General features: G+C 42.2%; 1 protein-coding gene across 3 annotated transcripts; it reads right to left on the reverse strand.

The window, feature by feature from the left end:
• Positions 1–3,556: 3,556 nt before the first annotated feature.
• On the reverse strand, positions 3,557–25,915 carry LOC105479961 (lysozyme like 1). 3 transcript variants are annotated; one of them, XM_011738334.2, is made up of 5 exons: positions 25,827–25,915; positions 22,998–23,161; positions 22,324–22,482; positions 4,592–4,670; positions 3,557–3,792 (listed from the first exon to the last, which is right to left on the reverse strand). In XM_011738334.2, exons 2-5 carry the CDS (start codon positions 23,134–23,136, stop codon positions 3,723–3,725), a joined length of 447 nt encoding a protein of 148 aa, XP_011736636.1. In that variant the 5' UTR covers positions 23,137–23,161; positions 25,827–25,915; the 3' UTR covers positions 3,557–3,722. The 3 variants fall into 3 exon arrangements, with proteins under 3 accessions (XP_011736636.1, XP_011736637.1, XP_011736635.2); XM_011738335.3 differs by having other exon boundaries at positions 25,748–25,912; XM_011738333.2 differs by lacking the exons at positions 3,557–3,792; positions 4,592–4,670 and adding an exon at positions 9,860–9,954.
• Positions 25,916–26,130: the final 215 nt, after the last annotated feature.

The raw sequence follows: 26,130 nt of genomic DNA on the forward strand, positions 1-26,130 counted from the left end.
AATGAAGGTTACATTCCCCTATATCCCAAAGTTGTTGTGAGGAGCATATGAAATAATAAACATGAACCTGATTTGAAAGCAAAAATGTTCTAAATGCAAGGTCTTATTTGTATTCCTTCTATGATTCCACATGTGTCCAGTGGTACAAAATACCAACATCAAATTTTAATTAATTAATTTTTTTAAGAGATAAGGCCTCACTCTGTCATCCAAGCTGGAGTACAGTGGCTCGATCATAGTTCACTGAAGCCTAAAACTCCTGGCTCAAGCGATCCTCCCACCTCAACCTCCTGAGTAGCTGGGACTACAGGTGTGCACCACCACATGCAGCTAATTTTTGTACTTTTTGTAGAGATGGGGTCTCACTATGTTGCCCAGGCTGGTCTCAAATGATCCTCCCGTCTTGGCCTCCTACAGTGTTAGGATTACAGGCTTGAGTCATTGTGGCTGGCCAACATCGAATATTTTTGAATGTTAACTATTACGTGTTCAGCACTGCAGTGGGGATTATGGAAACATTGCAGTGAAAGGCATGGTCCAGGCCTCAAGGAGCTTACGGACCAGTTAAGGACACTAATCCCCAGTGACTTAATCCTACAGCACACACCAGGCTTGAGTTCAGAGGCAAGAGCTTTAGGGGTTAGAGGAGCCGGGAGCTTATGTTGGCTGGGCCAGGCTTAAATAGGCTGCAGGGGAGTGGCACAACCTCCAAGTATGGGAAAAACCAAGAGCAAGGACACCTGAGAGGAAATGATATACTGGATATAAAAGGCATCAAGGGAAAATCATAGACCAGACCAGAAAGCATCGAAGAACAACAGGGAACAAGTTGGGATTCAAAGGGCCAGATGCTGGGGAAGTGGGAGGTGTCCCAAGAATCAGGCAGAGCTGAGTCCCCACAGAAAGAACATACACACCTAAGCCAGTCATTATCCGCCAGTACCCAGTGGTCTGCTCAGTGTATCTGGTAACCAGCAGATAATGTGGCCATGAGGAGTAAATGAAAATCTACTTCCAAGTGTCTTGGAAACTATAAAGGGGAATATGAGTGTGGATTTTTCTAAAATATGCTTTTGTTAAATAAAGATAACTCAGGCATAAAAGTATTCATTTCCTCTTGAATTTCTGAAGGCATTAATTATGGAAAATTATCTGGGAAAATGCATTCTTTTCATCCTAAATTATTCTTTATAGAAATAAATCAAACATGGGGGAAGGGGAAGAGTAGGATTGCATGCTTAGAAAGTTTGTGAGTTTTGCAAAAAGATAGATGAGCCTAATTGTAGGACAGCCAATGTCTTTTTACCTTGAGTTTTAAAACACTTATTTTTGGAGTCGGTTTTTAAAAAAATCTTTCCCCCAGTCTTTGAATGGCTGGTGCCAGGTTCATGCTAACTTAGCTCATAAATAGGTGCCATTGGTTTTAATGAAGCAGAAATTTGGCAAAGAATGGGGACTGTAAGGCAGATGGCTAACAGGACAATAATAATGAAAAATGCATATTTATGGCCTTCTATAAGCACAGATTATTGATTTAGTGCAGCTTAATGGATTCTACATTTTTAAAATTTTCTTCGGGTATCTTATAGAATTATTTTTCAATTCTTAGATGGGGTTAAAAAGCCTTTTTTCCCCAGGGTTTGTAATGCCTGTTAAATTGTCCCAGGATGACATGTATGTTTATATATAACATGTTTATATATTTAGGCAAGTAGCAGTTAGGAGTTCTTAAAGCCCTTACATGCAAGGGAAGCCAGTGGGCAGGAAAGGAGCCATCAGTGAGGCCTGGGGAGTTGGCAATAAGAGCATATTGAAGGGTTATTTAGGCGCTGTCACAGTATCCATCAGTCTAATCAGTGGAGACTTTCTTCTGAGTGGGAAACTTACTTGTTGGCATAACCAGTTCTCCAATAAACCTCAATTAAAGGCATTTTCTAGGTCAAATTGCATTCGATATGAGCCTACTACCTTCACCTAAATTTAGAACAAGACAGCTCCAACCAGCTCTGTCCCAGTAGAACAGAGGCATGTGGATAATGGGCAAGAGAAAACCCAGCAGGTGCCACAGAGCCACCCCGCCATGGGAGACAGGAGGAGGTGCCATCCCTGTGCAGAGCAGAAGGCATCCTGGGAATATCCCTTTGGGGTCTGAGATGCTCAGCTCACTGCCATGTCACCAGACTTCCATCAGAGGGTCACCAAGTTCCTGGCCATACGAATAAAATCTGTATGTCTAAGGTTGAAAACAACTTTGCCATGGGGTTGTAAGCATGGCTTTTTGAATTGGATGGGTTTGATTTAAATCAAGGGTGTCCCATCTTTTGGCTTCCCTGGGCCATATTGAAAGAAGAATTGTCTCGGGCCACACATAAAATACACTAACGATAACTGATAAGCTAAAAAGAAAAATCACAAAAAAATCTTGTAATGCTGTAATAAAGTTTACAAATTTGTGTTGGCCCACATTCAAAGCCATCCTGGGCCACATGCGACCCATAGGCTGTGGGTTTGACAAACTTGATTTAAGTAGAAGTTGGAATAACATGGGGTACTCTCTGGATGTTGGGGGTAAAAGCTACAATTTTATCTATTTGGACCCATTAGAATTTCCAGCAGGATCTGGGCATAAAAGCTGCAACTAAAAAAAAAAATTGCTGTAGAGATAGGGTCTTGCTATGTTGCCCAGACTTGCCTTGAACTCCTGGCCTTAAGCAATCCTCCTACCTTGGCTTCCCAAATTGTTGGGATTACAAGCGTGAGCCACTGTGCCTGGGTGGGGGTCTTATTTTTTTCTCTGGAAAAAAAAATCCCCTTCCCCTTCCCTTTCTTAACAGGGTCTTGCTCTGTCACCCAGGCTGGAGTGCAGCTGCACGATCTTGGCTCACTGTAACCTCCACCTCCCACCTCAGCCTCCCCAGTAGCTGGCATTACAGGCGCGCACTACCACGCCTGACTAATTTTTGTATTTTCAGTAGAGACGGGGTTTCTCCATGTTGGACAGGCTGGTCACAAACTTCTGACCTCAAGTAATCCACCCACCTTGACCTCCCAAAGTGCTGGGATTACACATGTGAGCCACCGTGCCTGGTGATGTTTTTCTTTAATAGCAAAATGTATCAGGAAAAGCTTGAAAAATGCAGAATACAAAATACAGAAAATACAGCTGAGAACCTTTATGAGAATTTCAGTCATCAAACCGTGAATCTCAGTTGCCCTATCTCTCCATGTCTCTTGCGTGCGTGTAGGTAGATAAATGGTGTCTAGGCTTGTGGGTATGCATGCATAGACGGTCCTTCTGGGGTACTTTTAAGGGAATTTGGCTCCTCAGGTGCTCCTAGCTCCTAACCTCACCCTTCTGCATGTGTCCTGTTTCTGAGAATGGCCCTGAAGATGAGGGAGTCTTATTTTTGAATGAGCAGCAGTTTCAGGACCACAGAAACCAGGACTCCCTACAATGAAGAAGTTTGTTTCTTCCAGGGCTAGAGCATTGTGGAGGTGATTTTTCAAGTCTTAACACCATGCTATTATGACATCATTGAAACTGAGACAGGGTGAAGACATTTAAATGGAAATATTTATTTTCTTAAAAGTATAGCTTAAGTTTCCCTCTCCAAGTTTGAGAAGGAATATTGGGAGGAAATGGGACAAAATGACACAGGCATTTGGACATTCACTGCAAATCCTAGGGCATCGCTGCAAAGTATCCTGGGTCCAGTTCCAGTTTAGGAAACCTCACAGCCTTTTTTCCAGTCAGACAGGTCTCTGCCCTCACAGTGTTTCTTCCAGCCTTGCCTGAGGACGAGAGGGAAGCAGGAGCAGCAAAAAGAAGCATGACAATCCAAATCGTGTTAGTTTCAAAGTCTACAGAAATTAACCAAAATCACCAGCGGAACCCTGAGTTGGGTTTCATTTGCTTCTGAGATTCAAGGGTGCTGTCATTTTGCCTTGTTCAGACTTTCCTGGTTTTCTCCTAGCCATTGTTAGCTTCAGCAACAAGCAATCGACTTTTGTAAGGATGGGTCATTTCATTACATACCCACATCTCTGAAAATTCGGGTTCTCTGAGTGGGTGGCCGGCTGGCAATGTTCCATAGGACACAGCAGCAGGGAATGCAAAGTCCAAGACTCAATCCTGGGGACACTTTCTGCTGATTTACCATGACAGAGACCTGCTCACTTTCCTCTTGCTGCTGCTCATTCTCTTTCCCTGCAAAATGTTGCTGTAACCTTCAAAATCTTATCCAAATCTAGAGCAAACTCAAGCTTTTTTTTTTTTTTCCTCTGTTGAATTGACTCAACTGACCCTTTCCAAGTCACTTTAGAACATACCTTTCTCCATTGTTTGGAATATGTTCATATGAAAAGCAATTGCAAATTATCTTAACCCAATCCCATCTCTCCTCTCCCCTTCTCTGTACTACCATGTTCACTGCCCATCTGCACACCAATGGAGGAGAATTTATACAAGGTCTCATTCCATTGGTTGGACCACCCTGTGGAGGTGAGTTTGTCAATTCCACGATAACTGTGATAAATACACACACTAGGTTTTGCCCATGACAGCCCAAGTCTCCCAAGGAAACACTCTTACCAATAGTTCATTCCCTGTGTCTCTTTAACAATTTTCCTGGCACAGATAATTGCATCTGTGAGGTCATCAGTGATCAAGGCTGTAAAAGACAGAAGACATCAGGGTTTGGTGAGACTTTGTTGTTGGAGAGGGACCTCAACTCAACTTTACTTCACTTTTCTCAGTCTTTTTGGATCAAGAGGGTTGGAAGAACTATGATTTTGCCTGCAAAGCCACAATCTCATTTTTGTTAAACTTCTTCAAAAAGAACTTTTTTTGTTGTTTTAAGACCACTTTCATCTTGCACTACCTGAAGTTTCAGAGGAAGAGCCCGATCCTGAAGGCTTTTTAGAAATGTGTTTAGAGAAGATGCCATGCAAGAATGTTTTTTATGTCCTAAAGAAATACGTGCAAGTCAAATGTGGTGGCTCAGACCTGCAATCCCAGCACTTTGGGAGGCCAAGGTAGGAGGATCACTTGAGGCCAGGAGTTTGAGTCCAGCCTGGGTAACATAGCAAGATCCCATCTCTACAAAAAGTAAAAAATTAGCCAGGTGTGATGGTGCACACCTCTAGTCCCAACTACTTGGGAGTCTGAAGTGTGAGGCTCACCTGAGCCCAGGAGGTTGAAGCTGCAGTGAGTCGTGTTCACACCACTGCACTCCAGCCTGGGCAACAGAGTGAGACTCTGTCTTCAGGAAAAAAAAAAAAAAAATGGCACATAAGACAGCATAGCACAGTGTTTTCTCTATTTGGGTTAGTTTGACATATAAGATCTCTTTAAAGGTAAATATTAAACTTTTGTATATTATCATTTCAATTTGTGCCTTAAAATTTTTTTATCCAGGGATTTTTTTTTTTTTTTTTTTTTTTGAGACAGAGTCTTATTCTGTTACCCAGGCTGGAGTGTAGTGGCACGGTCTTGGCTCACTGCAGCCTCCGCCACCTGGCTTCAAGCAATTCTCCTGCCATAGACTCCCCAATAGCTGGAATTACAGGTGTGTGCCACCATGCTGGGCTAATTTTTGTATTTTTACTGGAGATGGGGTTTCACCATGTTGGCCAGGCTGGTCTCGAACTCTGACATCAAGTGATCCACCCACCTCGGCCTCCCAAAGTGCTGGGATTACAGGCGTGAGCCACGGCACCCGGCCTAAGGTGTTTTTCATATGCAGAAAGTTTTAAGTCAAACACATCTATCTCTATCTTTATTGCTTTTCTTTTTTTTTTTTTTTGAAACAGGATCTCACTCTGTCACTTAGGCTGGAGTGCAGTGGCACGATTATAGCTCACTGCAGTCTCAACCTCCTGAGCTTAAGTGATCCTCCCACCTTAGCCTCTCAAGTAGCTGGGACTACAGGCATGTGCCACCATGCCCAGCCATTTTTATTATTTGTATTTTTTATAGAGAGAAAGTTTCACTATGTTGGCCAGGCTGGTCTTGAACTCTGGGGCTCAAGTGATCCTCCTGCCTTGGCTCCCAAAGTGCTGGGATTACAGCCAGCACTGTGCCCGGCCATTTATTACATTTTCTATTGCTTCAGACATAACATATCTTTTGATTGAAATGTATTATTTGATATCTGCATTCTTTCCTGCTTGCCTGAAAAGTGGCCTCAGAATCCTTCTCAACACAAACATGACAGAAAAACGCAAATAAATTTTAAAAGTCCATCATTTCTGTTGCAATTTGGGTCTCCAGCAACAGATACTGCGATGGGCTTGGGGTGCTAGATATTCCTCAGGGATCCACACCTATGCAAGGAATGGGATGCGGGGGAAGCAGGATGGGCAGACGGAGATGTCCATTTGTGATGCAGACCCAGCAATTCCTCGGGCAACCCAGCCATGAGCTCCCGAGTGAGTACTGCCCATCGGAGTGGCCAAAGACGGGCCCACATGCCAGGTCTGCATGCCTCTGCCTCACACGTCACTGGGCGTGGGCCACCCCGGAAGGGAACAACCTGCACCTGAGGCCGATCCTGAAGCAGGTGGCAGGTCCTGTCTGCTCATCACATAACTGCAGCAGGGACGGCGTGTCTTCCCTCTGGAAGGCTCATCTCCATGACCACCACAACCACCAACCAAGGACAAAAATACTCAACCCACTTGATCTCATTTCTGCTTGTCAATTACACAAAATTTTTTTTTTTTTTTTTTTTTTGAGAATTGGGTAATGCTTGATATTGACAAGGGCACAGAGAGGCAAGTTCTCTGGATGCTTGCTGGTGGGAGTATAATGGATTCAACATCTCAGGAAACCAACATAGCAGCATGTGTTTAGAGCCTTAAAGAGCTTTTTATCCTTTTACCTAATAATTTCTCTCTCTAGATCTATCCTAAGGAAACAGTCATAATGCTAGATAAATATTTCTTTACAAAGTGGTTTACTATAGCTTTATTTACAAGAGTTAAAATGAAAAAATCTAATTGCCTCATAATCAGTGATATTCAAATTAATCATAATACCTTCATTTAATAAAATAAAGAGCCGTTTAAATCATGTTTTCCCAGGATGTTTTATAACATGGGGGAAATGCTCCCAATGCAATGTTAAGTTCCCAATATCATAAATATATCCATTGAGAGCTGTATTGGCCAATGCCAATATGGCAGGCATTACTTACATGTGACAATTTACATTTAAATTATATTTGTTGACAGATGAATGAATAAAAATATGTTTATATAGAGAGTGGAATATTATTCAGTCATGGAAAAGAAGGAAATGCTGACATTTGAAGCAGTATAAATGAACTGAAGGACATCGTGCTCAGTGAAGGAAGGAAGACCCAGAAAGACAAATACCACATGATTTCACTCATACACAAAATCTATGAAAGTTGAACTCATAAAAGCAGAGAGTAGAGCAGTGGCTGGTGAGGAAAATGGGGAGATGCTGATGGAAGGGTCCAAACTTTCAGTTATAAGGTGAGGATGGTTTGGGGATCTAATGTACAATATGGTGACCATAGTTAATTATACGGTACTGCTTACTTGAAATTTGCTGAGAGTAGCTAGGCACGGTGGCTCATGTCTATAATCCTAGCACTTTGGGAGGCCGAGGAGGGTGGTTCACTTGAGGTCAGGAGTTTGAGACCAACCTGGCCAGCATGGTGAAGCCCGTCTCTACTAAAAATACAAAAATTAGCCAGGTGTGGTGGCGCACACCTGTATTCTCAGCTACTCAGGAGGCAGAGGCAGGAGAATTCCTTGAATCTGGGAGGCAAAAGTTGAGATTGCATCACCGCACTCTAGGCTGGGTGACAAAGCCAGAGTGTCTCTCTCTCTCACACACACACACACACACACATACACACACACACACACACGTGGTAACTATGTGAGGTGATGGATTTGTTAAACTTGATTGTAATAATCATTTCACAATATATACAAAAATCAAATTATCATGTTATTTACTTTATATACATACTATTTTGATTTGTCAATTATACCTCACTAAAGCTGGGAAAATTAAAAACTATGCATTTTAATTAATTAACATCAAACATAATTAAAACTTTAGTTCCTTATTTGTTCTAGCTACATTTCAGATACTTTATAGCCACCCATGGCTAGTGGTTCTCATGTTTGACAGCACAGATGGAAGACATTTTCGTCATCATGGAAAGTTCTATTAGACAGCACTGGTTTAGGAAAAAAAGATAGTCGTTAGTTCACTAATACTTTAAAAAGGATTGGCTCTTAACTGTGAGATCACCTATGCTCTTAAGTCTTAGCTGCGTATTTTCTAAAATTTGTTTACAGTAGAAATGCACTATTTTTGATACCAGAAAAAAACAATTAAAAAAAAAATGTTAGTATAAAATGTTGCATTTCAATAGAGCATTGTAATACCAGATTATTTTGTTAACTCTGTTGAAAGTGGAATTTTCCCTCGAGCATGCTATTTCCCCGAGTTGCTAATTTTGTGGCTTTCTCAGTTCGGCTTAACTAGAATATAAAGGTAGTGACAGATTTCTTTTAAGCAAGTTTATTCTGAATGTGACTTAATTTTTATTTAAAACAAAATTCTATTAACCAGGAGAAAAACTAACAAAATATATCATCTGTAAGAGATAGCAATTGAAACAACATATGCAAATTCGCTAGCATCTGGTTTACAGTTCTACAGTGAAAACGAAAGCTGTATCAGCTTATAAAAGTCTCTTGCCTATTTTCTCAAGATATAAATATTTCGGATAATAGTACCTATTACTACTAGTTTACACTTTATAGAAATCTTACTGTATGTCAGGCACATGTTAAATCTCTTCACGCAAAATCTCCATCAGTCCTCTGAAGAACCATTTCTGTGGGTACCATTTGATCCCCATAAACCGAGGTCACACACCCAGATAATGAGCCTGTATTCTGATAGAGGGCTTAAATTCTGTTCCTCTGATCTCTTCTTCCAACAGAGGCCACTTAAGCAAAGATTCTTGCTCATAAAACACTACATGTTAATAAAGTTGATAATTAAAATATACTTTATTAATTTTTCATGTAATTATCTATGAGGTTATCCAATTTAAGCATTTGGTACCTGATACATGTTCAGATTACTTAGAGACACTTTATTTCGGGTGCGTAAACGCTTGATAAATGCTGAGGCCCTGTGGTTTGTGTTTGGAAGTGGTCTAGCATATTTTCTGGGAGATGTGGGTTCGGGGCTGTCTCTAGAGGTTGGAGGGACACAGATTATATAATACATAGTGAGGAGGAAGCAGATCACATTGTATTATTCTGGGATTGGAGGTCATCCCAGGCATGTACAGAAAGAGCACATTTTGTGCTGGGGGCAGGGCAGTTTGTGGCAATGCCCCGTAAGGATTTCTGGGAGGGTCGGGCCATGCAGGACCAGGAAGGGGACACCGAGTACAGCTGTTTGTAGCCTTCTGTTTTGTTAGAGCATTTTGTTGCACAACTGGGATGTTTTGAAAGTTGGACTTGACTGAATTTGCTTAAGAAAATACGTTAGGGAAAGTAGGGGCTGGGAAATCAAGAGCTCGCTCCCGACCCCCAGCCCTGAGCACTGAGGTGTCGTTACAAGAAATAGCCACAGAAGGGCAGCAGAGGGGCAGAAATGAGTTAAGATGGCCCTTTTTAAATGAGGACTCGTGCCAATAATTGTTTCTGCTCAATTTACTTTAAATAGACAATTCTGTCCAGTCAAACATGAATAAAGAAAGGGTTATGTTGAACAGCAAAGAATCGTTTATTCTTTCACATCCAACAGAAAACAGCAACAATCTACACAAAAAGAGCTTCAGTCCTATTTTCAGTTTTGTTAGTTCTACTTCTAAGTATCTCTGTCGCTCCTCAGCATCCTCCTGCCTCCCAAGTGAAATCCAGCAGCCACCACGCCCTCGATGTTCATCTCTTTCCCCCGTGAGGTGACGAAGGCCAATTCAGATACCAGGGCGATGAGAAATAAGATTAATATAAGTGCACTAGACTAGATAGAAAGTCAGTAACCTTTTTTTTCCTCAAATGTTCTTATTTTAATGACATCTGTGCTGTTGGGGAAAATACTGTCATCACATCAGGCATTTTGTATACTGTGTATATGTATATGTGTAGGTATATGAATGTGTGTGCTTATGTGTGCTTTGTATATACGAATATAGCATCAATTTTCTGTCCAAATAGTTTGGGGAAAGTAGGCAGGAATTTTAGGGACACAATTTCGAATTAGAGTGAGGAGATTGTCTAGCTTCAGAACATGGGCATGGGCTGGGTGCAGCAGTTCACGCCTGTAATCCCAACACTTTGGGAGGTCAAGATGGGAGGATTGCTTGAGCCCAGGAGTTCGAGACCAGCTTGGGCAACATGGCAAGACCTTGTCTCTATTAAAAGAAAAAAAGAAGAAGAAAATGAGCATGAAGTGTATCTATACTGTATACGCATATAATGTCACGTACTTTGTAAACATACCCTAATGCTCACTTTTTTTCAGGTTCCCATGACAAATATACCTACTTCTATAATATGTGGGACAGAATGACATTGTTCTAATGAAAGCCTCTCTGGCCTGAGGCTAAGGGAGGCGTGCCATGGAGGGCGGTTAGTATATAAAACCAACATCTTGCTTTCTATTTTAAGGCTATCCCCGAAAATCCCATGCTCTTCACGATAAGAAAACAGATATGAGTGTCCTTTTACCTCTGACCGTGAACCATCCAACACTTTAATTTCTTAGAATCTAAGATTGTCTTGCAGATAGACCCCTCCCCCAGACTTCCTTAATTGGAATGAAACTGAACAATATTAAATTAGTAATCTGCATTTAAAGTCAAACATGACCATGATGGAGTCACAGATTTATCTTCCCACTGTAAACAACTAGAAAACTAGACAAAATAGATGAAAAATTGTTTTCAGACATTGGACAACTGGCAATGCAGGATCATGGTCTTTGAGAGAGAGAAAAACACAGTGAACCCTGTGATTGCCATGACTTTCTGCCCAGAGGAGCTCTGCAGACCAGGGAGGTAGAACCAGGCAGGGGATGGCCATCTCAGAGGAGGAGACAGACATCAGACGCCAAGGCAGCTCAGATTTTGTGAAGAATACCTGGGAGGCAGGAGCTACCCAGAAGAAGAGCAGCAGAAATCTGCAAAGGGATTCCACCCAGTCGTTGACTGAAGGCCAAACTGGGTATGCATAGGCAAAATTCCACAGGGCTAGGCAGAGAACTACCCCCGGGAGCGGGACAATTACAGACCTCACTCGGGGCTGGAAGACATTTGATTTCTGACTAGCCGAGGGAACAGACCTTGCTGAATCCTCAGCACATTCAAAAGAGACACTGGATGCGTAGTCATGCCTTGGAAGTGGGACTAAACTAGCCCTACCGTAAAGACTACTCCAGAACTTCACTAACAAAGTTTAAGAACAAGTCTTTTTTTTTTTTTTTTTTTTTTTTGAGACGGAGTCTCGCTCTGTCACCCAGGCTGGAGTGCTGTGGCCGGATCTCAGCTCACTGCAAGCTCCGCCTCCCGGGTTCACGCCATTCTCCTGCCTCAGCCTCCTGAGTAGCTGGGACTACAGGCGCCCGCCACCTCACCCGGCTAGTTTTTTTGTATTTTTTAGTAGAGACAGGGTTTCACCGTGTTAGCCAGGATGGTCTCGATCTCCTGACCTCGTGATCCGCCCGTCTCGGCCTCCCAAAGTGCTGGGATTACAGGCTTGAGCCACCGCGCCCGGCCAAGAACAAGTCTTAAAAGGGTTAAGCCGATCAGAGTAAACTTAACTGGTTGGCAAAAGAAATTCAACACTCCTTAAAAGAAGGCAGTATAATCTAGACACTCAACAATGTTGCATATGAGGTGGGATAGGTAGGCAAGGAAGCAACCATGTCCTCGGGAATGGCAACTGTGGTGATTGTCCAGTCAACATGGTAAGCCTCAGCATTCCCACTGTAGGCCAGCTCATTCAAACAAAGCTGTCTCCAGAAGGGAATTTCCCTAGGGAACATGCGCATTTTGACTTTACCTGTCCTCAGACTGACCCTTTGCTCATTATAATAATAAAAAACACACTCCTGAGTGGAGATTTAAGATGCTAATGACACATGCAACATATGAACAACCATGTACAGCTGCTACGCAAATGCACCAAGAGGTACGCTCAGAACATGCTTATTAGCAACACCTCTTTCCACCTGTTTATGAATAATCATGGAAGACTCCCATAAAGGGAGCATCCCTCGCACTGGCCTTTGCTGTCTCATCCTTATGAGCAGCCTGCCCTGAAGTTTCTCTCATGATATACTGTCCATTCTGCACCTAACTTTCAAAATATTCTTTTTCTTTTTCAATAAATTAGTCTATGCTACATCTCCTGTGTCTCTTGTTGAAATTATTTTAAACTGGCCGGGCGCGGTGGCTCAAGCCTGTAATCCCAGCACTTTGGGAGGCCGAGACGGGCGGATCACGAGGTCAGGAGATCGAGACCATCCTGGCGAACACGGTGAAACCCCGTCTCTACTAAAAAATACAAAAAACTAGCCGGGCGCGGTGGCGGGCGCCTGTAGTCCCAACTACTCGGGAGGCTGAGGCAGGAGAATGGCGTGAACCCGGGAGGCGGAGCTTGCAGTGAGCTGAGATCCGGCCACTGCACTCCAGCCTGGGTCCGTCTCAAAAAAAAAAAAAAAAAGAAATTATTTTAAACTAAGAAGACAATACTCGAAGACTCACAACAGCCATCAACACATACACTGTATGTATTCAATAAAAAATAAGTCTTTGTGCAGAGGCAGGGAAATGTGACACATACTAGGAGAAAGATCAATCAAGGGCAAGACCCAGAAATGACAGTTGATTCCATAGCAGATAAGAATTTTAAATCACTTCTTATAAACATGTTTACATACATTGAAGACTTCAAGAAAAACACGAATAAAATGAAATGAAAGACACGAAAGTTTGCCTAACACCAAATGAAAAACACAGTATCTGAAAAGAAACATCCAATCAAGAAGCTTAATAGATTAGCATTAAAAAAAAAAAAAAAGTAACAGTGAACTTGAAGACATAACAATGGAAACTACTGAAAATAAAACACAAGGAGGGAAAAAGGCTAAAAACATGAAGAGCCATGGTGACAAATGGGACAGCATCAGCAATCTAACATATGTGCCATTAGAATCCTTGAAGGAGAAGAGTATTAGAAGAAAGAATGACTGAAATGTTTTCAAATGTAATGAAAATTATAAATTCAGGTATACAAAATGTTAATGAATACCAAGTAAGATAAACACAAATATCACACATAATCAAATTGCTGAAAATGAGTGACAGAGAGAAAATCTTAAAAATTCCTAGAGAAAAAAGACATATTACATACAGGGGACAAAGATAAGAAGATCATTGGTTTCTCATCATACACAAGGAAGGCAAGCCAGAAGGCAATGGAATATCTTTAACAATTTGAAGCTGAGCGTGATGACTCACAGCTGTAATCCCAGTGCTTTGGGAGGCTGAGGATGAGCCCAGGAATCTGAGACCAGCCTGGGAAACATGGCAAGACCCTGTGTATTAGTCCGTTTTCATGCTGCTGATAAAGACATACCTGACACTGGCCAATTTACAAAAGAAAGAGGTTTAATGGACTTACAGTTCCACATGGCTGGGGAGGCCTTACAATTGTGGCAGTAGGCAAGGAGGAGCAAGTCATGTCTTACATAGATGGCAGCAGGCAAAAAGAGAGCTTGTGCAGGGGAACACCTGTTTTTAAAACCATCAGATCTTGTGAGACTCATTCACTATCAAGAGAACAGTGCAGGAAAGACCCACCCCCATAATTCAATCACCTCCCACTGGGTTCCTCCCACAACACATGGGAATTATGGGAGTTACAATTGAAGATGAGATTTGGGTGGGAACACAGTCAAACTATATCACCCATCTCTACAAAAAATAAAATAAAAATCAACCAGGCATAGTGGCATGTTCCTGTGGTCCCAGCTACTCAGGAGGCTAAGGTGGGAGGATTGCTTGAGCCCAGAAAGTCAAGGCTGCAGTGAACTGTGATCATGCTACTGCACTCCAGCCTGGACAACAGAGCAAGACCCTGTCTCAAAACAGCAACAACCTGAGAGGAGAACAACTGTCACCCCAGAATTTTATATGTAAAGTAAATGTTCCTCAAAATCAAAATAAAATGGAGATATTTTCAGACAAACAAAAGCAGAGAGAATGCTTGCTAGTAGACCTCTAGTCTAAAAACACCAAAACCAAAACCAAAAAGAAGTTAAAGAAAGGTCTTTCAGCTGAAAGAAAGTGATATCAATTAACTACTTCCCCAAATAAATCCACCAAAGGAATGAAGAGTGTTGGAAATAGTAAATATATAATAAATATTATAGAATCTTTTTCATCATTTACAAATTTATTTAAAAGACAGTTGTTTAAAGCAAAGATAGTATAAATGGATTGTGAGGTATATAAATATAGAAGAAAAATGCATGACAGCATGGCACAAAGGATGGAATGAATACTGTTAAGAAACTCATATGTTCTATATGAAGTGGTGTGTTATTTGAGGATGGAATGTAATAAGATAATGATGCCTATTGGAAACCCTAGAGTAACTACTAAAAACAAAATAGAGATATAGCTAACAAACCAATGGAGGAAATGAAAGAGAATAATAAAAAATGTTTTTTGAAAAATCAAAAGAAGGCAGAAAAAATGGAACCAAGAATAGATGCCATAAACAGAAAACAGAATAGCAAGATGGGATTTAAAACTAACCATATCAATAATCACATTAAATGTAAATGTAAATGTAAATGATCTAATCAAGGTTCCACAAAGTATGTCCCACAGGCCAGCCTCCTGTTTCTGTAAATAAAGCCTTAATGGAACACAGCCAGTCCCATTCATTTACATACTTTCTATGGCTGTGTTCACACTCTGTCATGGTTGAGTAGTTGCAATCAAAACCATACGGCCTGAAAAGCCTAAAATATTTCCCATTTGGTCCTTTAAGCAAATATTTGCTGACCTATGGTTTAATCACTCCTACTGAAAAGCAGTAATTACCAGAATGGATATAAAAGCAACACATAACTATATGCTATCTATAAGAAATTCACTTTAAATATAAAGACACAGATGGGTTAAAAGTAAAAGGATGAAAAGAAAGATATTATGCAAAGACTTCCCCAAAGAAAGTGAGAGTGGCTTATATTGCTATCAGATAAAGTAGATTTCTGGATGAGAAATAGTACCAGAGTTAAGGAGAAACATGGACTCCAGTGACAAAATGGTCAATTTGCCACGAAGACATAACAGTCCTCAATGAATATGTGCCTAATAACAAAGCTTCAAAAATGGACAAGACTGAAAGGAGAAATAGACAAAACTAAAATGATAATTGCAAATTTCAATATGTATCTCTCACTATATGATAGTTCTAGTAAGACCTATCTAATAAGTTCTAAGTAAGAAAGTCAGAAAGGAAATAACAGTCATTTATAGAACATTTACCCACCAAATATAAAATAAACATTTTTTTTTCAAATGCACATTCACCATAAGACACATTTGCAGTGCTGTAAAACAAGGTTAAAGACATATTAGAGGTTTGAAACCATATAGACCAGGGATCCCCAAGCCCCGAACCACAGATGGATACCAGTCCATTGTCTGTTAGGAACCGAGTTGCACAGCAGGAAGTGAGCGGCAGGCAAGTGAGCTAAGCTTCATCTGTATTTACAGCCACTTACCATTGGTTGCATTACCACCTGAGCTTCTTGTGATCCAACCTCCTGTTGGATCAGTGGTCACATTAGATTCTCATAGGTGTGTGAACCCTATTGTGAAGTGAGCATGTGAGGGATCTAGGTTGCACGGTCCTTATGAGAACCTAATGCCTGATGATCTGCCACTGTCTTTCATCATCCCCAGATAGGACTGTCCAGTTGCAGGAAAATAAGCTTAGGGCTCCCAAAGATTGTACATTATGGTGAGTTGTATAGTTATTTCTTATATATTACAATGTAATGATAATAGAAATAAAGTGGACAATAAATGTAATGTGCTTGAATCATCCTGAAACCAACCTCCTCCCTCTGGTTCATGGAAAATTTGTCTTCTGCAAACTGGTCCCTGGTGCCAAAAACGTTGGGGGCTGCTGATATAGACCATATTCTCTGACCGTAATGAGGATTGAGGTGTAACTAGAAATCTATAATAAAAGCTCATCCTGGGATCATCCTTCACAATCAGGCTGGGCATTCCTCTTGCCTTTCTCTCTTATTGAGTTCCTTGTTTCCTGAACCATGTCTTCCTCTTTATTGTTTTAGTTTATCCTTTTGGTGCAGCATGTTTTCCTATAGTTTTGTGAGAGATGGTGCATGGGAGATGAGCTGAATATGTCATCTTTGCCCTGACGGATCCACTCTCTACCCTTCTCTATCCTGCTCTGTGCACTGAGAGGTTGATGCACACAGTTGCCGTCAATGGTCTCCCATGTCCTCTGACTTCTGAAGGGGTTTAAATAAGAGTAGGCATCAGCAGGGAAGGGACAGAGGAAGGACACTGAGGTTGGGATATACATATAATATCTTCCAGCTTTCTTTCTGTGAGGTCACTCAGCACAAGTCACATCCCTTGAAAGAAGGTCTCAGATCCCAGAAGGTTGTCCTCTCCCTGCAGATCCTTTGTACCTTGGTGATGGTCATAGTTCTCTTTCCAGTCCTCATTGGAGAAGGGAGTGATAATAGCCTGTGATTCTAATCCCTTACTTCATTATTGCTGTGTTTTTTCTATGATTTGATCAGATTTTTGTAAGTAAGTCTTTATTAATATTCTCCTCCAATTACTCAGTTTGTGTTTGTTCTGTCTTCCAGCCAGGATTCTTTATGATACAGGAGGTAAAAAAATTAACAACTTGGTTCTCTGAAAATGTACTCATTATATGCTGAAAATGTATTGATCATTTGGTAGCACAGAACTTTATATTGGAAATGGTTTTCCCTCAGAATTTTGAAGACTTTTTCCATTTTCTTCTAGCTTCCAGTGTTGTGGTTGAGAAGTCTGATGTCACTCTGATGCTTGATTTTTTTTGTATGGAACTTTTTTTCAAATGGAAGCCTGTTGCATATTCTGTTTTTCTATAGTGTTCTGAAATTGCATAAGGATATTCCTGAGTGTGAGTGTACAATAATCAATTGTACAGTAGTTTCTCTTTATCCAAGGGGGATACATTCCAAGACTCCCAGCAGATTTCTGAAATGATGAATGGTACCAAATTCTATATATACTATGTTTTTTAAGCCAGATAACTGAGACAGCTACTAAGTAACTAATGGGCACATAGTGTGTACAGTGCGGATATGCTGGACAAAGAAATAATTTATATCTAGTATGAGACAAGGCAGAATGGTGCAAGATTTCATCACACTATTCAGAATGGTATGCGATTTAAAAATTATGAATTATTTTTGGAATTTTCCATTTAATACTTTTGAGTCACAGTTGACCATGAGTAACTGAAACTATGGAAAGCAAAACTATAGGCAAGGGGTGACTGCTCTACTGGTCATGTGATGAACCTTACAAATTGAAATCACATGCTCTTTAGTTCTAGAAATGTTTTTTAAAGGTTGTGTCCTATCTATTGTTTCTCTTCTCTCCTGGTAAAACATATTTTTATATCCATTTATTTTATCATTCTTATTTATCCTATTTCCCACTAACCTCTTTTTTCATTCTGCTTTTAGAGAGATTTCTTCAATGTTATCTTCTTACTACTTTATTGAGTTTTCCATTTCTGTTATCATATTGTTAATTTCCAAAGGCTCTTTATTTGGTTCTCTGAATGTTTCCTTTTTCTTTTCTTTCTCTTTTTTCAAAAAAGACATCTTGCTTTGTTTTGTCCAAGGATCCTCTCTTATCTATCTGAAGATATTAATGATAGTTTTCTGGATTTGAAGTTTCATTTCCTTGCATAAACTCTGCTTTCAAAAAGTTTTATGTGTTTGGTTTTTGCCTCATTTTTTTCATATCACTGCCACTTCTCTGAAGTCTGGTGATCCTTGGCTCTCTGCAACTATTTAAGAGAGGGGCACTAAAAGCTGGCAGAGCCCTTTGCTCAGAGGTAGGGATTTTCAACTGTGGATCTCACTGCAGGGAGGTTTGACCAGTTTTGTTCACTGGAGAGTCCCACTCAGAATCATTAGTTATTTCCTTTCAATTTGGCCAGATCCCAAGAAGAAAATCTTCTCATCTAGAGAGTGTGGCCTGGCTGCCATCACTGTGGGGTCTGAGTGGAGAAGGTGGTTGAAACTATAGAAACTATAACTTAATCTCCCATGTCTGTGGTCTGGAGCTCTCACCCTCAAAGGTTGTTGAGGTCTCTCAGTTGAGAGGTTTTCTACTTTACTTGTCTAGAGGAAAAAGTCCCAGTATTCTGGCAGGGTGAGTGAGGGGCAGTCAGTAGGTGAATGCCTCAGGAATGGACTGGATGTTCTAACTACTCCTTAAGGGAACTTTAAATGTATCTTCCTGTTTGTAATCTGTCTTCATTCTAACTTCCAGAAGTAGCTAATGCTGCTGATTTCAGAGCTGTTTGCTGTTGTTGTTGTTGTTGTTGTTATTGGTTCCATGTTTGCTTCTCAACTTTCTCACTGCTGGTTTAGGATTCAGATTTCTTTAATCACTAAGTTAGTCACCACTTGCCTCCTGCTTTCCAGCTTCTAAGTGTTTTAGTATTGTTTCCTCTTCCATTTATCTTATCTTGTATATGTGGATTTGTCTTTTTATCTTATTGATTCTCGAATCACTTTAGTATTAATTTAGTAGGACACCAAGAGGGAAGAGAGGGGTATTGGGTTTCTACTGCTGCCCTAAAAAGTTACCACAAACTTAGTGGCTTAAACACTGCAAAATTTCCCTACAGTACTGATGGCTGGAAGAGTGCCAGGGGATTCACAGGGCTGAAGTCACAGTGCTGACAAGTCTGTTTTCCTTTCTGGAGACTATGTGGGAAGATCCACTTCCTTGCTCACTTGGGGCAGAGTTCAGTTCCTTGTGGGTGTCAAACTGAGATCCTGTTGCTTGCAGGTTGTCACCTGAGGGCCATTCCAAGCTTCTAGGGACCACTCACACCCCTTGACTCATGGCCCCTTACTCCATCTTCTCAGCCAGCAATGATGAGTCGAGTCCCTCTCACACTTTGAATCTCTCTTTCTTTTTCTGTCATTGGAGCTCTCTCTGACCACAGCTGGGCAAGATTCTCTGCTTTTAAAGACTCATGAGATTAGATTGGCTCCACCCACATTGTCCGGGATAATCTCCCCTGCCTGAGCTCAGATCCTTCCTCACATCTGCAAAGTTCCTTTTGCCTTGTAAGGTATCAGAGTGAGAGATTTCAGAGATTAGAGAGTGGACATTTGGAAGTTGGAGGCTCAGCCCACCATGGGAGGTAAATGCACACATTGAATCCTCATATTTAACTGAAAAACTCCATTGGTGAGCTCTTAGGGAATGCTAATAAGATTGACTGGGACAGGGAAGTGTTCAAAAGTCATGCCTATGGGAAAGTGAATATACTGAATGTTTTAGCTCAGAAGATAAGAAACCAGAGATGAGAATTACTTACAAATCATTTGCATACAGTTAATAAGTTTTTTTGTGTAACATAAAGCAAACTTGTTTTGAATAAACCCAGAAGGAAAAACTAGGATTGATATAGAAGGCTAGAAGAAGATAGATTTTGGCCTAACAAAGGAATGTTCTAAATTAAAGGCTGACCAACAATTGGGGGATCTATCTCAGGAGGTAGTGATCATTCTTTATCAATGTTAGGGTAGGGACACTATGCTAGGTAAGTTCACATATTATTCAGTCGTTCAAACATTCAAACCCATATACTGATTATCTTGTACAATAGCTCCCCCTTGTCTGCAGTTTCAGTTTCCAAGTTTTCATTTACACTCAGCAGTGGTTGGTTATTTTTATTAATATAACATATTTTGAGAGTGAGAGAGAAGGTGCTTACCTACTTTTATTACAGTGTATTGTTGTAATTATCCTATCATTATTGATTGTTGATAACATCTTACTGTGCCTAATTTATAACTTACACTTTGTCATTGGTATCTACGTACAGGAAAAATCATAGTATATACAGGGTTAGGTATTATCTGCAGTTTCAGGCATCGACTGAGGGTCTTGGGAGGTATCCCCCTTCAATAAGGGGGAGACTCCTGGATGTGGCAAAGAGAAGTTAAAACAGTTTATTTTCTGCTCTGAAAGAATTTGCAATAGAATATTTTATGACTCTCTCACTTCACTCTTGTTCCTCATTCTCTCCTTTTATTCAATAAACATTTATTGAGCTCTTGTAATGGCCAGGCACCATTCTAGGCATTGAGGATACATCAGCAAATGAAACAGAACTCTCTGCCCTCAAGGAACTTACACTCTAGAGGGAGCACAGAGAAGATGCCTTTGACTGAGCTCTGCCCTCTGCCTGTTCAGCATCTCTTGCATCAGTCTTCTCCATGTCACCAACCATGACCATCATTCAGTCTTTTTGTGGCACTTAGCTCAATAACTGCAGTGACACTTAAATGGTGTCAGCTTTAATCCATCCCACACCCTGCTTACAGACTGATGTTGCTGAAGCAATGCTTAGTTAACTGACCTCTCTTGGTTTCCTCTTGCAGGCAGAAATCAGTGAAAGCCTCTTAGCTTGGGTTTTTCACACTCAGGTGGTCGTTAGCCTCTCCACCTGCCTTTCCTGGAATTCCTCTTCGTGTCACTTTGTTACAGAAAAAACAAAAACAAGCCTCTCCCTACTCTCCGTTCATGCCCCACACCTTCCCCCAGGCACCTCTTTGCTTTTGCTGTTCCCCTGACCTGGGATAACTTTTCTCTATCTCTACCCAAATCTTCCCTATCTTCTGAGTCTCAGGTAAAGTATCACTGTGTTTACAGAATTTTCTATGATTTTCTTTTTTTCTTTGACTTTTTTTTTTTTTTTGAGAATGAGTCTTGCTCTGTCACCCAGGCTGGAGTGCAATGGCGCAATCTCGGCTCACTGCAACCTCCACCTCCCGAGTTCAAGCAATTCTCCTGCTTCAGCGTCCTGAGTAGCTGGGATTACAGGCGCCCACCACCATGCCCGGCTAATTTCTGTATTATTTAGTAGAGACGGGGTTTCACCATGTTGGTCAGGCTGGTCTTGAACTCCTGATCTCAGGTGATCCACCTGCCTCGGCCTCCCAAAGAGCCGGGATTACAGGGATGAGCCACCACGCCCAGCTCCATGGTTTTCTTAATACCATTGCTTTCCTCTGAAGCCCATGGCACTCAGTGCACTGCCCCTTACATGATTTAACTTCATGTAAGCACATATTCTCTTTTCTTGTCATGTCACATGAAAGTTCGGTAAAGCAGAATTCATGCCTGATGTATTTTGTTATCCTCAATGCTGTGCTCATGTGTATTTCTGGAATGACTAAAGTAGAAGACGTGAAAGTAAATTCTAGTTTAATTTCTAATGTTTAAGACATGTGGCTAGCTAAATATAGTGGCCCACACCTATAACTCTAGCACTCTGAGAGGCCAAGGCAGGAGAATCTCCTTAGGCCAGGAGTTCAAGACCAGCCCAGGTGGGACCCCATAACGAGACTCCGTAGCCAGACTCTGTCTATACGAAAAAAATTACAAAATAACTGGGTGTGTGCCTGTAGTTCTAGCTACCCAGGGGTGGGAGGATTGCTTGGGGCCTGGAGGTCAAGACTGCAATGGGCTGTGATCACATCACTGCATTCCAGCCTAGGCAACAGAGTGAGACACTGTCAAAAAAAAGGAAAAGGAAAAAGAGAAGAAAGAAACGTGAAGTGTATTCATCTTATTCTGCACAAAGGAGTACAAACGGCATCCTCTGAGCAAATTGCTTATGGAAAGCAGCCGGCAGGCAGCTTCCTTTTTCTTATTGCAGACATCAAATATCTCTAATATGAAAGGGCAGTAAGGTCATCTGTCCATCCCCCTGCTATAGTGGAAGGCTTCATAAAACTGTCCTACAAGGAATAAGTCATCTTTGGACAAGTCAGCTGCAGGATCCTGAGTGTCACCTTGGAAACTGTTGCATAATTTACCAATCTGGAACGACCTATTTGCAAACCTGAATTCCAAATTTTAGTTAAAGCAAAACGTGGTTGGTGATCCCACTGTCGGCTTTCTCGTCTAGTCCTGAGGATGGCATCGCTGAAAGTCAGAGCCTCACCTGAGCAAGCGACGTGGCAGTGGTTGTTCTCCTGCAGCTTTCCATGTCTGCACCACGTGAAGCTGTTGATCTGGAAGATGCCGTAGTCGATGCTGCCGTCATCCAGGACCCTCTGGGCCGTGGTGTTGTAGCCACTCTCGTAATATGCCATGCAGATCCCTGGAGGGGCAAAGCCAGAAATGCCACCAAAGGAAGTGCATTGTTTGCTGTAAGCCTGGTCTGAGGGTGAGTTTCCTTATCCCTGTTACCTGACTGCTTCCTCCCAATACTCCTTGGGGCGGAGTGGGGCAGGTATGCACCCAGGGGGCACACCGGGGGCACATTGGGGGCTGGGATGGCGCACCTGAAGCTGCACACCTAGTCAGGGACTGAGCTTAACCTAGACCAAAAGTCAGGTCCCGCCCCCCCGCCATAATGCCAGCAGAGGTGGCGTTATTTTCCCCTTCCCTGGCTGGTGTTGTAAGGGCAGGACTCCAGGAATAAGGAAATGAGGGCCGGGGAGGAAGGAGAGGAGACCCAGAGAGCCACAGTTAGGCTGGCAGCCCCCCCCCCCCCAGGTGCGGTGAGGGCAGAGCATCGTTAGCTGGGAAGACACAGCGGGGAGTGTGGCCAGGACTTTAACATCTCAGGGGGAGGTCAAGGACAGAAAGAGAGGAGGAAAGAAAGAATCTCACAGTTTCCAAGGCTGAAGCCCCAGTAGTTGTCCAGGCCAGCCCTTGAGAATATTTTTGCCAGTTTGCAGCGCGTGTAGATTTTGGACTCCGCGCCTGTGACCAGGCAGCCAATCAGGGTCAGAATACCCGCAGCCTTCATCCTCAAAGCCTGCTGGAGACAGAACCTGCCAACGAGCAGGAGACCGAGTCAGACGATCTTGATTCGGGAACTTTGAAATCCAGCCGTGGTAACTGTGCACAGCCCTGCCTAGATGCTGCCTGTCACTTTGGTCATTCAGAGCCACCATCAGGCAAAACCGGCCACTCTACAGTCCAGGGAAGGAATGTGACTGAAGGCTGTTTCCTTAGTGCTTTTCCATACAGTAACTTTCAAGTCAATGCTGTGTTCCCAGGGTTAAGCAAACAAAAAAATTAACCCTCCAGGTGAAAACCACAGGGGGCATTTTCAGGATTTCTATTTGAATTCTATGAATAAAGAATAGAATACAAGGGTGAAACATTCCCTATACTGCTGACCCTTGAACAACATAGGTTTGAACTGCGTGGGTCCATTTATACCTGAATTTTCTTCTGCCTCTGCCACCCCTGAGACAGCAAGACCAACCCCTCCTCCTCCTCCTCCGCCTCAGCCTGCTCAGTGTGAAGACAACCAGGATGAAGGCCTTTACGATGATCCACTTCCACTTAACAAATAGTGAATATATCTTCTCTTCCTTACGATTTTCTTAATAACATTTCATTTCTCTAGCTTACTTTATTGTAAGAATCCAGTATAGAAGACATAGAACATACAAAATACGTGTTTATTGGCTGTTTATGTTATCAATAAGGCTTCCAGTCAGCAGTAGGCTATGGAGCCATTAAGTTTCTGGGGAGTAAAAAGTTACGTGCAGATTTTCAACTGAGCAGGTGTTGGCGTCCCTGACCCCTACATTTGTTCAAGGGTCAACTGGATGTGTAGAAACAGACACCCCATTTCACCCAGAGATGATGCCTGTGTGGAAAACTTTAAGATTTATTGTTCAGGGTTTATCGAAGGGTGAAGATTAAGCACCTACTCTTTCATTTTCTTTCTTGGTTCAGTTCCAAATGTGGGAGTGTTGCTTCCAAAGTATCAGTGCTTTTTTTTTTTTTTTTTTTGAGATGGAGTCTCTTGCTCTGTCACCCAGGCTGGAATGCAGTGGTGCCATCTTGGCTCACTGCAAACTCTCCCTCCCAGGTTCAAGTGATTCTCCTGCCTCAGCCTCCTGAGTAGCTGGGATTACAGGTGTGTGCCACCTCGCCTGGCTAATTTTTGTATTTTTAATACAGATGAGGTTTCACATTGTTGGTCAGGCTGGTCTCGAACTCCTGACCTCGTGATCTGCCCACCTTGGGCTCCCAAAGTGCTGGGATAACGTGTGAGCCACCATGCTCAGCCCAAAGTAGCAGTGTTTTATCTTAGATGGCAAATGCATTGCTTTGCTAGGCTTCACCACCAGTGCTCTGGGGGCCTCCTAAAAGTCTGGCGCCTGACTGGGGAGCAAGAGGGATGGAGGACGATGGCTCACGAAAGGAGGAAAGCACCTGGGGAAGCAGAGGGGCAATAAAGAGACCCCCGCGGAATCATCTGAAATGGGAGTAGGATCAAGGGCGCTGTCTCCTGCTGCCTACTGATTTTCCACAATCTCCTCCCCTCTTGAAATAATGTCTTCCCCAAATACAGCAGCCTTGCTGGGATGGGGTGAAGTGAAATTTCTGACACCTGCTCGGGATCCTGAACTTGATGTTCATACATATGTTCATCCCGTGTCATTTTCTGCACTTGCCTGGAAACTTCTCCAGTCATTAGTTTCTCTCCCTGGGGCTGGATTGAAAGGCTAGGCCCAAAACAGGGCTAAGTAGTCATCAGCAAGGCCACCGCACCAAGTAACAAGCGGGGCTTTAAGGTGACTAAGCAATAAGGTAAGGAGCTGCATTGCATGAGGGGTATGTACATTACAAACGTGAATAGCAAGGGTGGGCAAACCAGGCCCACTTTTGTATGTAAACTTTGATTGAAACATAGCTACACCCATTTGGTAATATATCATTAGTGGCTGATTTCCAACTATAGTGGCAGAGTTGAGTAATTGTGTTAGAGGCTGCATAGACCACAAAGCTTAACATATTATTATCTGGCCCTTTTCAGAGAAAGCATGCCAGTCCGTGGTGTACAGCATTGTGTTAAGCTGTGAGGGACAGACAAACGAAGTTTAAGATGCAGAGCTAAGGCCAGGCACAGTGGGTGATACCTGTAATCCAAGCACTTTGGGAGGCTGAGGCAGGCAGATTGCTTGAAACCAGGAGTTTGAGACCTGCCTGGCCAACAAAGGTAGACCCTGTCTCTACAAAATATACAAAAATTAGCCAGGCATGGTGGTGTGCGCCTGTGGTCCTAGAAGCTACTTGGGAGGCTGAGGTGGAAGGATCACTTGAGGCTGGGAGGTTGAGGTTATAATGAGCCATGATTGTGACACTGCACTCCAGCCTGGGCAGCAGAATGAGAGACCCTGTCTAAAAAAAAAAAAAAAAAAAGAAAAGAAAAAGATGCAGAGCATGCAAATAAAGTGGGTTTCCGTATCCTGCCTTAGAATTTTACTGATCTCAAACAAGTCAAAAGAAAACCCACAGCATTTATAACCCCAAGCGTCATGTTCCACATCCTTCAAGAACCTGCCATTGCTGGTTCTCAGGGACAGGTGGCTTCATAAGAGTAATTCAGGTCTTACTGAAAAGGCAGATTCCCGGTGCCTGCCCCAGAAGCCGATTTCTCGGGTGAGTCTGCAGAAGAAACACTGCTCCACTTACTCAGTCGGTGACTGGCAGCTCAGGTGAGCGTCCTGTATCCCCTGAAGCCACGTCTGATTCTCACTAGGAGCAAGTAATCCTTTCCTAGCTCAAGAACTATTCTTTAGAATGTCAGAGAAAGAAAAATTCTTAATCCTTTGTTTCTCACCACCTAGAGATGCTAGAATTCTACTTCTTGGGACTAAAAGCTATATCATCCTGCATGCTTGTGTTCTGAAGCAGGTGATAACTGTGTTCTGGGGCTTAATACCTCTTGTTTTTTCTCTTTTCCCCTCAACAAACCTCCTCACTACACAACTTAGCC

Source organism: Macaca nemestrina, chromosome 9 (assembly GCF_043159975.1).
Source record: "Macaca nemestrina isolate mMacNem1 chromosome 9, mMacNem.hap1, whole genome shotgun sequence".
In the NCBI taxonomy this organism is placed as follows: Eukaryota; Metazoa; Chordata; class Mammalia; order Primates; family Cercopithecidae; genus Macaca; species Macaca nemestrina.